Below are 13184 nucleotides of genomic sequence, written 5' to 3' on the forward strand. Positions count from 1 at the left end.
AAATAGATTAGATCAGAAACTCGTTAATATTTTAGGAAACTATTTTTCATCAGTTTAAAACCTTCATCCTTTGTAAGATAGTGTTCAGAGTTATTTTTGTAAGCAAAATTCAAACTTTAGATTCAGGTGAACCTCTCCCTGTAGTCTATAAGCTTCACGACTTACCTTCATGTTCAGCTTACTCAACACTTTAGCTCTAGAGAATATTCCAAAAGGTATTTTATTGATACGGTTGTGTTCCATGTTGAGAGAGTAGATAGTTGAAAACTGTGAGGGTCCGCCAACTGGATACGACTGGAAGCAATTCCTTGCTAATGTTAAACTGGTCAAATTTGCGAGACTTGACAGAAGGCCCTATTAGGTGAAAGAAAACAGAAGGGAAGTGGAAGGAATGGAGTGGGGAATGGAGGGTGGAAGGGGAAGGTAGAGAGGGGGAAGGTAGAGAGGAGGAAAATAGGAGGAGTGGGGATGGGAGGAATAATTTAATACTGTTAAGTCTTTTCCCCTGTTTTAGGAAGTATGTATTGTTAAAGAACATAAAATAACTGTATGAAGTACTCATGGAAAGAACTTCAATTGCTAATCTACAAGTTAGTTGTTCACTAAATTTTTCTTTAAAACAATCCACACACAAACATGCATTTTGACAATACATGATCTTCACATTATTTCTTCAGGAATCAAAATGGGAGCTTGCGAGAAATCCAATAAGCTTAAACAACATGAGAAATTACAAACTGCTCATTATCTCATTAAAATTCACACACAACATGCCCAATAAGTAATGGTCAACTATCAAGAAAGTCAGACAAGCCAGTTACATCACCAAGTTGGACTTAATGCGTGGTTACTGGCAGGTACCTTTATCAGAATCGGTGAAAGAAATTTCTGCGTTTGTAATCACAAATGGACTACATCAGTATAAAGTGATGCCATTTGGATTAAAGAATGCACTCGCCACATTCCAAAGACTCATGAACAGAGTTCTGGCTGGGTTAACAAACTGCGCAGTCCATTTGGACAATGTAGTGATCTTTAATAAGTCCTGGGAGGATCACATGGTACAGTTGGCAGAGCTCTTTGAATGACTATGAGAAGCAAAACTGGTGATAAACTTAAACAAAACTGAATTTGGAAAAGCAGAGATGACATTCTTGGGACATATCATCGGTTATCGAAGGTTGATCCCATGGAATGCAAAGACGAAGGCCATTGAGGAATTTCCACGACCATATTCAAAGAAAGAGGTGCTTCAATTCTTAGGACTCAGCGGATTCTATTGGAAGTTTGTTCAAAACTTCAGCAGTGTAGTGGCCCCGTTAACTGATTTGCTGAAGATGAACACAAACTTTTGGTGGACAGAACAATGCCAGGAGGCATTTGACCATTTGAAATCAATATTAACCACCAAACCTTTCAAAAACTTTTAAAGTCACCATTGATGCTAGTGACATAGGAGTTGAAGCTGTACTCCTACAAGAAGAGATGAGGATGGGATTGAACTGCCAGTTGGTTACTTTTTGAAGAAGCTCAACATCCACCAGAGAAAATATTCCACAATCGAAAAAGAACGATAGACTTTGGTACTGTCCTTACAACATTTTAATGTGTATGTCACAAACAATGTGTTGGATATGCTTGCGTACACGGATCACAATCCTCTTGCATTCTTAGAATGCTTTAAAGACAAGAATTTGAGACTATTTCGCTGGAGTCTTATGTTACAGACTTTTAATTTAAAAATCATACATGTTACGGGTTGTAAGAATGTAATCAAGGATGCGTTAGCGTGGATTTAACTGATGAAGTTTAGATGAGATTTGTATTTATTTAATGATAAACACACAGTTATATGGGATGAAGTTAAGGTGAACTTAGATTAAAGTTATCTGTATGTTAAGGTAACATGTTTAAAGAATGAGAAAAAATGAAGCCATCTTTTCATTATGATGGGTTTTTTTTCCTTAAGGAGGGAGGTGTTATGAAGATGTACGTGTATTGTACCTTTAAGAAAGTTAAAAGCTAGCAGAACTACCTTGCAGCACCAAGTGTGTGCGCAGAACAAGACATAATGTAATATTTTGGTCCAGCAGCTAGTGTAGCTGGTTGCCTGGAGACAACAAAAAACATTTGATTGGCCCAATCAGTTTAAATTATACCCAAAATAAACCAAACTCCAATCAGGTTTGAATATAGTATATTGACAATATTAAAAGCTAGTGACACAATTCGATGCTGTGGGGGTATAAGACAGGGAAAAATTGAACATTTGGGAGAGAACTGGTAAAGATCAACAGATGTAGGCTGCTAGTCAGAACTCAGAGATACCTGTCTAGAGAAGGACAGAGAAAAACAAACACCGACATGGAAAGCAAATCTACAGAGGAAGATGTAAAGAAAGGTTTTGACCGCTGGCTGATTTTGAAAGTTGAATTTTCCAGTAAATCTTAATCGGGGGTTTTATTGGACTAGTATTATAGAAGGGAAAGCAAAAGATAGGTTAGAGGAAGTTGTAAATAATTTTCAGTTAGCTATTCACTGTTATACCTTGAAATAAAGTTGTCAAATTTTACTTTAAATAGTTCTTGGCATCTCCAATTTTCACAGATTACCGCATGGGATAAATCTTTTCTGTGTTGCTGGTTTAAAATTAACAGAAGGGGTTTACCCAATGTCGTAGCACGACGGAGAAACAAAAACTGGACTCTAAGTTATTTCTGTTTTTTTTTCTTTTAAATCTAAGTTAATGAGAATGGTGCTGATGCATGGCAACTTTTCACTATTTTATATTGAATACACATGACAATAATTGATTCAATTAACTTGCATCAAGTCCCGTTCATCTATCACTCCTGGACTCAGTGCCTACATTGACTTCTAACCAAACATCTTTAATTTTCATCCTGGTTTTTAAATCTCATCCAATCCATAATCCTTAGATGTCAGCACTGATCTGATTCTGGATTCCTCAGTCTCCTGGACTTTAATTACTTTAATGTTGGTGGCTTTGCCTTCAGTTTTCTAGTCCTAGGTTCTGAAATTCCCTGCCCATGCCTCTCTTCTTTGACAGATATTTTTAAGAAGTGTCTAAAGGAGGAAAACAACCTCCTCAAACAATCCTTTGGGCATCTGACCATTTAAAACTGCATGTGTCTTATTTTGCTTTATTACCTGGTGAAATACTTTGGAACATTATACTCGCATAGTGTCTTTAATGTAAATGTACCTGACTGTACTGAAATCATAAAAATTACTACAAGGCTAGACATTTCTAGTCTTGTTATGCTGAATATATTAGCAAAGTATCCATACTACTAGTTTCAAAACGGTTGAAGGATTAAGTCAAAGTACCGTCATACACGATGGAATTGATCTGGTATAATTCAGTGGTTTTGATAATATAAAGCAAAACACACCATTGTTATGAATATAGTAAAGCCTGATTCATTACAATATCACAGGAAATCTGTTACTAAATGCAAACAAAACAATTTGCTTGGCCAGCAGCTCAGTTTTGTGGCAGATTAATTTTTTGTACAATTAATCATCTATTTCTTTTATATATATACTTAGATTTTTTTAAGACCTTTTCATTTTTCTGCTTATTTTCTCTTCTTAGTTAGCTGGCACCTTTCACCCAAGATATAAACCTGCCTTCTCTCCAACATGCACCATATCTGTAACTGAGCATTGCATACTACAAATGCTCCAGCCAAATGAAACCATTGCATATTATGTGGTGAAGGGTGGTATATTTTCACACTTCCAGCTTTCTGGAAAAAAAGGTAGAAAATGAAAATGATTGACCTAGCATATTTCCAGATACCTGGCCACTGTTTTTATTCTGTCCTCTTGAGGTGCTATTGAGAAAATGCACTTAAGTTTAAATTCAAACATTTTAAAAACTGAGTTTATTTTCAACGAATCAAGAATACTCCCAGCCATTACTTCATGGCATTGAGATGTGGTGGAAAAACTGTTAATTGATTCAAAAAACCACAACACATTTTTCATATTACTAGAAAATTACAAATGTAATTTCTTATTAACTTTCAGAAAGAGTTTTCATAAGTTCAAGTTTTGCAGCCATTTTATCTATTGCTTACCTCAGGTAACGAGGAGATATTATTGTTCTCTAAATTAAGTTCATCCAGTTCACTACATTTTGCCAATGATTTGGGAACAGCTGACAGTCTGTTGTATCTCAGGCCCAAGCGACTCAGACTGGACAGATTTCCTGCGAGAAGGCATATTAAACATTTTAGGTTATATTCTTCATTTCAATAGGTTTCAATCAGATTGCCTCTTATCTTTCTAATCTCTGTCAAGTACAAACCCAGAGTACTCAACTACCCCTCAAACGACAAGCCCTTCATCCGGAGATATTCTTGTAAACCGCCTTTGGACCCCCTCCAACACGAGCACATCCTTAGATACGGGGTCCAAAATTGCTCACAATATCCCAAATGAGGTCTGACCAGAACTTCACCAATCAACCAAACCGCCCCGTGGTCCAACATTTCAACTCCCCCTCCCTCTCTGCTGAGGACATGGAGGTCCTGGGCCTCCTTCACCGCCGCTCCCTCACCACCAGACGCCTGGAGGAAGAACACCTCATCTTCCGCCTCGGAACACTTCAACCCCAGGACATCAATGTGGACTTCAACAGCTTCCTCATTTCCCCTTCCCCCACCTCATCCTAGTTTCAAACGTCCAGCTCAGCACTGTCCCCATGACTTGTCCGACCTGCCTAGCTCCTTTTCCACCTATCCACTCTAGCCTCTCCTCCCTGACCTATCACCTTCATCTCCTCCCCCACTCACCTATTGTACTCTATGCTACTTTCTCCCCACCCCACCCTCCTCTAGCTTATCTCTCCACGCTTCAGGCTCTCTGCCTTTATTCCTGATAAAGGGCTTTTGCCCGAAACGTCGATTTTGCTGCTCGTCGGATTTTGCCTGAATTGCTGTGCTCTTCCAGCACCACTGATCCAGAACTTTATACAGTACATTCTGCTCTTGTATTCTAGACCTCTTGAAATGAAAACTAACATTGCATTTGCCTAACTACCAAATGAACCTACATGTTAACCTGAAAAGGATCTTGAACTAGGACTCCCCAATCTCTGTGTTTTAGATTTCTGAAGCCTTTCCTCATTTACAAAATAATTTGCACCTCTATTTACCAGGATGTTGCCTGGAATGGAGAATAGGTCCAAAGTTTGTGAGAAGATTTGTAGCTCGGGTGCTCACTGTCGTGGTTCTGTTCGCCGAGCTGGGAATTTGTGTTGCAGACGTTTCGTCCCCTGTCTAGGTGACATCCTCAGTGCTTGGGAGCCTCCTGTGAAGCGTTTCTGTGATCTTTCCTCCGGCATTTGTAGTGGTTTGAATCTGCCGCTTCCGGTTGTCAGTTCCAGCTGTCCGTTGCAGTGGTCGGTATATGGGTCCAGATCAATGTGCTTATTGATTGAATCTGTGGATGATCTCATCCACAGCACATCGATCTGGACCCAATATACCGACCACTGCAGTGGACAGCTGGAACTGACAACCGGAAGCGGCAGATACAAATCACTATAAATCCCGGAGGAAAGATCACAGAAACGCTTCACAGGAGGTTCCCAAACACTGAGGATGTCACTTAGACAGGGGACGAAACGTCTGCAACACAAATTCCCAGCTCGGCGAACAGAACCACAACGGAGAATAGGTCGTACGAGGATAGGCTGAGAGTGCTAGGCCTTTTCTCATTGGAATGGCGAAGGATGAGGGGTGACTTGATAGAGGTTTATAAGATGATCAGAGGAAGAGATAGAGTAGACAGTCAGAGACTTACCCAGAGAGTGGTGGGGGCATGGAATGCGCTGCCTGTGGGAGTGGCAGAGTCAGAATCATTGGCGAACTTTAAGCGGCAATTGGGTAGGTGCTTAAGATAGGACAAATGTTCGGCACAACATCGTGGGCCGAAGGACCTGTTCTGTGCTGTACTGTTCCATGTTCTATTCTTCCTACCAAAGTGTATAACCTCTCACTTGCCCACATTATATTTTGCCAGGTCTTTGCCCACTCTCCTAGCCTGTCAGCCTCCCTGCTTCCTCAACACCTACCTTTGTATCATCTGCAAACTAGGCAACAATGCCCTCAGTTACCTTGTCCAAGTCACTAAAGTATAGCAGGAATAGTTGAGGTCCCAACACCAATTCCTGCGAAACTCCACTACTCACCAGTTGCCATCCTGAGAAAGATCCCTTTATCCCTACTCTCTGCCTGCTACCAGTCATTCAATCCTCGATCCATGCCAGTATTTTGTCCCCAACACCATGAGCTCTTAGCTTATTTAGCAGCCTCCTGTGTGGCAACCTAACATCTACCCAATATAAACCCTTCATTCTCAATCATCTGTAATAATTAACCATTTTTCATGTCTGACTTAAAAAGAAACTTGACTCCGCCAACCCATTTAAGGATTAACAAATATAGACTAAATTCATCAGTTACTATATTGCTGAGTATTGCTTTTCATCTACAGGGTTACAATTTTCCATTTAAATGTATTTCCTTCAATTATCTAAAAATGTGTTGATCAGAGAAGGTGACACCCTTTTACAGTGTCAATGTTATAACTTTCCCCTCTTAAACTAGCTTCCAGTTCTTATGTCAGCAAAACACAACTACTCTTGGCCAACTGTTATTTAAACCCTTTGCTATGTCATCATGCACTAATTCACATGACCTGATTTCAACAAAAACAAACCTGAGCTACAAATCTTCTCAAAACTCACTAACAAAACAAATTTTTAAAAATTTTAAACAGCTAAAACCCAATTATATCACCAACCAAAAGCATTTTGCAACTTGAGAACCAAGTGTGCGGAGATGATGGCGAAATGGTAATATCACTGTACTAGTCCAAATGCTACCCTGGGAGGTAAAAAAAATTAAATTCAATAAAAATCTGCAATTAAAAGCTCATCAAATGGTAACCATTGGTGATTGTCACAAGACCCATCTGACTCAATAACGCTGTTTAGAAGGAGGTTTGCTGTCTCTACCTGGACTTCCTACATGCGACTCTAGATTCAAAGCAATGTGGTTGATTCTTAATTGCCCCAAAGGCAACTAGGATGGGTATTAAATGCTGGCCTTGCCAACATCATACACACTCCATGAATGGATAGAAAAATCTTGGTGCAATGTGAAAATGTTTATATCCCACAAAAATTTAAATTAACCAATGTGACTAAAAAACAAAATGAAACACCATTTATGCGAGATTTTTGTAGAATCCTGAAATAAGATCAAACCCATAATTTGGTGACTCATGAATCCGATTGAGTCACAGCTGACACCTGAAATTTTCAAATTCTGTCACAGAACAGAGATTGGACAATGTTACGAACACAAGTTAAGAAGCACAGCTTTAAGAGATTTTGCACTGCCCTTTGCAGAGGTCTTATTTTCACAAAATATATACTGTAGCTTAAAAGGTTACTAACCTATGGCTCTTGTAATGCTTTATCTAGATAGATGCACAGGTCTGCAAAAACAAATATTGCAATATGTGCAGCCCAAAGAACACAGGAAATGCTCTGTGGATTTATCACCAAAGATTGATTTCAGATATTGGTCAAAAAGAACACTTGACCATTTCCTGTTTGCGTGTTTAAAATGGTTTAAAAACATTTTTCAAACTTTAATATAAGGCCAGCTACCAAAACAGACAATGTCAGCAGACAAGATGACCTATCAGGATAAAGCTTCACGTGAAAAAATTATGAAAGCTTTAGTAGTTCAACAGCCAATCTACAAATTATCATCACTGCACCTTAACTCAAAGCAACTGCACCAGAGTCATGATAGCTGTAGATTCATGGTCCGGTTCAGAGAACCACGCATTAAATTGTACTTTAGTGCAGTGCTGAGAGAGCACCTCACCGTCAGAACAACCTTGTTTCTGATGAGAAGCAAACTGAGACCGTATTTGCTCAGTAGATTTTTAAAAATCTCTCAGCATTATTTAAAAGGTACAGTGAATTCTCCCTGTTGTCTTAATCAACATTTATTCCTCAACTAGCATCACACAAGAGGTTATCTAGTCATCATTATGTTGTTGTTTGTGGGACCTTCCTGTGTGTAAGCCGGCTTCATTATAATAGTGACTGTATCTCAAAAAGTGCTCAATTGGCTAGAAAAGCATCTTAGGGCACCCTAAGGGACACATAAAATCAAATTCCTTCCACTTTCATTTCTCCTTTGGTAAACATATGTGAACTATTAACAAGTCAATAAAAACTAGAAATCTAATACCAATACAACCTTTACTCGGATGCTGCCCGATATGGAAGGAAGGTCTTAAGAGGAAAGGCTGAAGGACTTGAGGCTGTTTTAGTTAGATGATGATTGAGAGGCGGCTTAATTGAGACACAAGATAAATCAGAGGGTTAGATAGGTTGGACAGGGAGAGCCTTTTTCCTCTGATGGCAATGGCTAACATGAGGGGACATAGCTTCAAATTGATAGATATAGGACAGATGTCAGAGGTAGTTTCTTTACTCAGAGTAGTAGGGGCATGGAACGCACTGCCTGCAAAAGTAGTAGATTCGCCAGCTTTACTGGTATTTAAATAGTCACTGGATAAACATATGGATGAAAATGGAATAGTGCAGGTTAGATGAGCTTCAGATTGTTGCGCCGACCTGTGGAACCACAGGGCCGAAGGGCCTGTACTGCGCTGTAATGTTCTATGTTCTAATACCTGAAATGCTATTAAAGCAAATGCAGTATATGGTAGTTTCGACTTGTTGGATATATGATTACATATAAAAGGTAACATTCAGAATTTACAGATGTCTCAAAAGCTTACTTAAAAGTTCTAAAAATTGCATCCCTCCATGCAAATGGAGATACAAAGACTGCCCTTTTACCTCCTCCCTTCTTAGCATCCAAGGCTCGAAATGTTACTTTCCAAGTGAAATGGCAAACTTTCTGTGCTTCAGTGTTGTACATTGCATCTGCTGCTCATGACAGATTCCTTTAGATTAAGGAGATCAAATGTCAGCTGGGTGACCACTTTTCAAACCATCTCCATTCAGTCCAGGAGCATGGCTGAGCTCTCTATTAGTTAAAAATTACACCACACTGTCATAGAGTCATAGAGATGTTCAGCACGGAAACAGACCCTTGGGTCCAACTCGTTCATGCTGACCAGATAGTCCAACCCAATCTAGTCCCACCTGCCAGCACCCGGCACTTATCCCTCCAAACCCTTCCTATTCATATACCCATCCAGATGCCTTTTAAAATGTTGTAATTGTACCAGCCTCCACCACTCCCTCTGGCAGCTCATTCCATACACGTACCACCCTCTGCGTGAAACACCTTAGGTCTCTTTTATATCATTTCCCTCTCATCCTAAACCTATGCCCTCTAGTTCTGGACTCCCCCACCACAGGGAAAAAACTTTGTCTATTTATCCTATCCATGCCCCTCATGATTTTATAAACCTCTAAGGTCACCCCTCAGCCTCCAACGCTCCAGGGAAAACAGCCCCAGCCTGTTCAGCCTTTTCCTATAGCTCAAATCCTCCAACCCTGGCAACATCCTTGTAAATCCTTTCTGAACCCTTTCCAGTTTCACAACATCTTGCATGAAATATTCCAATAGTGATTTAACCAAAGTCCTGTACAGCCGCAATACGACCTCCCAATTCCGGTATTCAATACTCTGACCAAATAAAGGAAAGCATACCAAACGCAGCCTTCGCTATCCTGTCTACCTGCAACTCCACTTTCAAGGAGCTATGAACCTGCACTCCCAGGTCTCTTTGTTCAACAACACTCCCTAGGGCATGAATTTAGATTAGATTACATTACAGTGTGGAAACAGGCCCTTCGGCCCAACAAGTCCACCCACCCATACCCCTACATTTACCCCTTACCTAACACTACGGGCAATTTAGCATGGCCAATTCACCTGACCCTGCACATCTTTTGGACTGTGGGAGGAAACCGGAGCACCCGGAGGAAACCACGCAGACACGGGGAGAACGTGCAAACTCCACACAGTCAGTCGCCTGAGGCGGGAATTGAACCCGGGTCTCAGGCGCTGTGAGGCAGCAGTGCTAACCACTGTGCCACCGTGCCGCCCACCGGGCCTTACCATTAAGTGTATAAGTCCTACTAAAATTTGCTTTCCCAAAATGGAGCACCTCGCATTTATCCGAATCGAACTCCATCTGCCACTTCTCAGCCCATTGGCCCATCTGGTCCAGATCCTGTTGTAATCTGAGGTAACCCTCTTCGCTGTCCACTACACCTCCGACTTTGGTGTCTTCTGCAAACTTACTAACTGGACAGTTGAAAGAAAGGACAATGGAGAACTACAAACATGCGTATACAGAAAACCGACAACTACTGACCAAATACTTAACTACGCCAGCAACCATCCCAACACACACAAACAAAGCTGTATCAGAGCACTATTCCAACGAGCCACCACACACTGCAGCACAGATGAACTTCGGAAAACAAAGAACCACCTATACAACGTATTCAAGAAGAACGGATACTCAAAAAATACAGTCCGCAGATTCCTCAAGAACAAGCCATGACAAGCAGACCAAACACAGCCAGAAACTCTAACCACCTTACCATACATCAAAGTCATTTCAGAAATGACAGTCAGACTACTAAGACCCCTCGGAAACCTAGTAGCACACAAACCCACCAACACTCTCAAACAAAAACTAACAAACTTAAAAGACCCAGTACAACCCATGGACAAAACCAACGTCGTCTACAAAATTCCATGCAAGGACTGCCACAAACACTACGTAGGACAAACAGGAAGTTAGCCACCAGGATACACAAACACCAGCTAGCCACAAAAAGACACGACCCTCTCTCCCTGATAGCCCTACACACGGATGAAAAAAGCCACCATTTCGACTGGGACAACACCTCTATCCTGGGACAGGCTAAGCAAAGACATGCCAGAGAATTCCTAGAGGCCTGGAACTCTAACCACAATGCCATAAACAAACACACAGATCTAGATGCCATCTATCAACCCCTCAGAAAACGAACAGGAAATGACATCACCACAAACCCCAGGAAACCCATCCAGAAGAAAGATATAAATAGAAAGCAGGAGACAACAGCTTCGTTTCACTTGGAGGTCGCCATTGATGATGTTACCTAGCCAGGTAATGAAACGTCTGGATATCAAACCTACAGCTCAGCGAGCAAACCTACACCCTAAACTTATTAACTGTACCTCTTATGCTCGCATCCAAATCATTTATGTAAATGACAAAAAGTAGAGGGCCCAGCCCCGATCCTTCTGGCACTCCACTGGTCACAGGCCACCAGTCTGAAAAACAACCCTCCACCACCACCCACCTTTGAGCCAGTTCTGTATCCAAATGACTAGTTCTCCCTGTATTCCGTGAGATCTAACCTTACTAACTAGTCTCCAGTGGGGAATCTTGTCAAACGCCTTACTGAAGTCCATATAGATCACGTCCACTGTTCTGCCCTCATCAATCCTCTTTGTTACTTCTTCAAGAAACACAATCAAGTTTGTGAGACATTATTTCCCACGCACAAAGCCAGGTTGACTATACCTAATCAGTCCTTGCCTTTCCAAATACACGTACATCCTGTCCCTCAGGATTCCCTCCAACAACTTGCTCACTAACGACATCAGGCTCACTGGTCTATAGTTCCCTGGCTTGTCCTTACAGCCTTTCTTAAACAGTGGCACTACGTTAGCCAACCTCCAGTCTTCCGGCATCTCACCTGTGACTATCGATGATACAAATATCTCAGCAAGAGGCCCAGCAATCACTTCTCTAGCTTCCCAAAGAGTTCTAGGGTACACCTGATCAGGTCCTGAGGATTTATTAACTTTTATGCATTTCAAGACATCCAGCACTTCCTCCTCTGTAATAAGGACATTTTTCAAAAAGTCACCATCTATTTCCCTACATTCTATATCTTCCAAGTACTTTTTCACAGTATATAGTGATGCAAAATACACATTTAGTATCTCCCCCATCTCCTGCGTCTCCACACAAAGGCTGCCTTGCTGATCTTTGAGGGGCCCTATTCTCTCCCTAGTTACCCCTTTGTCCTTAAATGTATTTGTAAAACCCTTTAGATTCTTCTTAACTCTGCTTGCCAAAGCTCTCTCATGTTCCGGGCATAAGCCCTTCTTCCTGAAGAAGGGCTTATCCCCGAAGCGTCGATTCTCTTGCTCCTTTGATGCTGCCTGACCTGCTGCGCTTTTCCAGAACACATTTTTAAGCTCTGATCTCCAGCATCTCCAGTCCTCACTTTCTCAAAGCTCTCTCATGTCCCCATTTTGCCCTCCTGATTTCCCTCTTAAGTATACTCCTACTTCCTTTGTACTCTAAGGATTCACTCGATCTATCCTGTCTATACCTGACATATGCTTCTTTCTTTTTCTTAACCAAACCCTCAATTTCTTTCGTCATCCAGCATTCCCTACACCTACCAGCCTTTCCTTTCACCCTGACAGAAATATACTTCCTCTGGACTCTCATTATCTCATTTCTGAAGACTTCCCATTTTCCAGCCGTCCTTTTACCTGTAAACATCTGCGCCCAATCAGCTTTTGAAAGTTCTTGACTAATACCATCAAAATTGGCCTTTCTCCAATTCAGAACTTCAACTTTTAGATCTGGTCTATCCTTTTCCATCACTGTTTTAAAATGTTATTGTCCAACAGGTTTATTTGAAGCCACAAGCTTTCGGAACCCTGCCTCCTTCCTCAGGCAACTATAACTAGTGTCATGTGATTTTTGACTTTGTCCACCCCAATCCAATGTCGGCTCAACATCATTGCTATTAGTTGCCATTTCAAATTTCCAACGTGCTCCTGCTCAAATTTTGGCCTGGGAGTGTTCCAATGAAACTCAATGAAAGGTCAAAGAATGGCACCTCCTCTTTCAATTCAGTGCTAGGCTTAACATTAAATTCAAAAATTTTCGATAATAATCTCAGCTTCTACTTTGTTCAATGTTTTCATTTCCTCACTTCTTGTTTCTTTTTCCCTTCACTTTGCATTTAAACAGTTGTTGTCCAGCCATTCAAAACCTCATCTGGACATTTCTAAAGGTTGTTACTTTCTACCAGTCCCTTTGGCTTTTGTTATTTAATCTCA

The 13184-nt window shown here is 41.0% G+C and overlaps 1 protein-coding gene across 5 annotated transcripts in view; it reads right to left on the bottom strand.

The window, feature by feature from the left end:
- shoc2 (SHOC2 leucine rich repeat scaffold protein) overlaps positions 1-13184 on the bottom strand; it is a 141450-nt gene that overhangs the window by 31346 nt on the left and 96920 nt on the right. For all 5 annotated transcript variants that reach the window (XM_043713094.1, XM_043713090.1, XM_043713089.1 and 2 more), the window contains 2 exons: positions 4107-4237; positions 166-354 (listed from right to left, as the gene is read on the bottom strand). In XM_043713094.1, coding sequence (XP_043569029.1) covers positions 166-354; positions 4107-4237 — 320 coding nt within the window. The remainder of the gene's footprint in view (positions 1-165; positions 355-4106; positions 4238-13184) is intronic.

This window comes from Chiloscyllium plagiosum, chromosome 22, assembly GCF_004010195.1.
Source record: "Chiloscyllium plagiosum isolate BGI_BamShark_2017 chromosome 22, ASM401019v2, whole genome shotgun sequence".
Lineage (NCBI taxonomy): Eukaryota > Metazoa > Chordata > Chondrichthyes > Orectolobiformes > Hemiscylliidae > Chiloscyllium > Chiloscyllium plagiosum.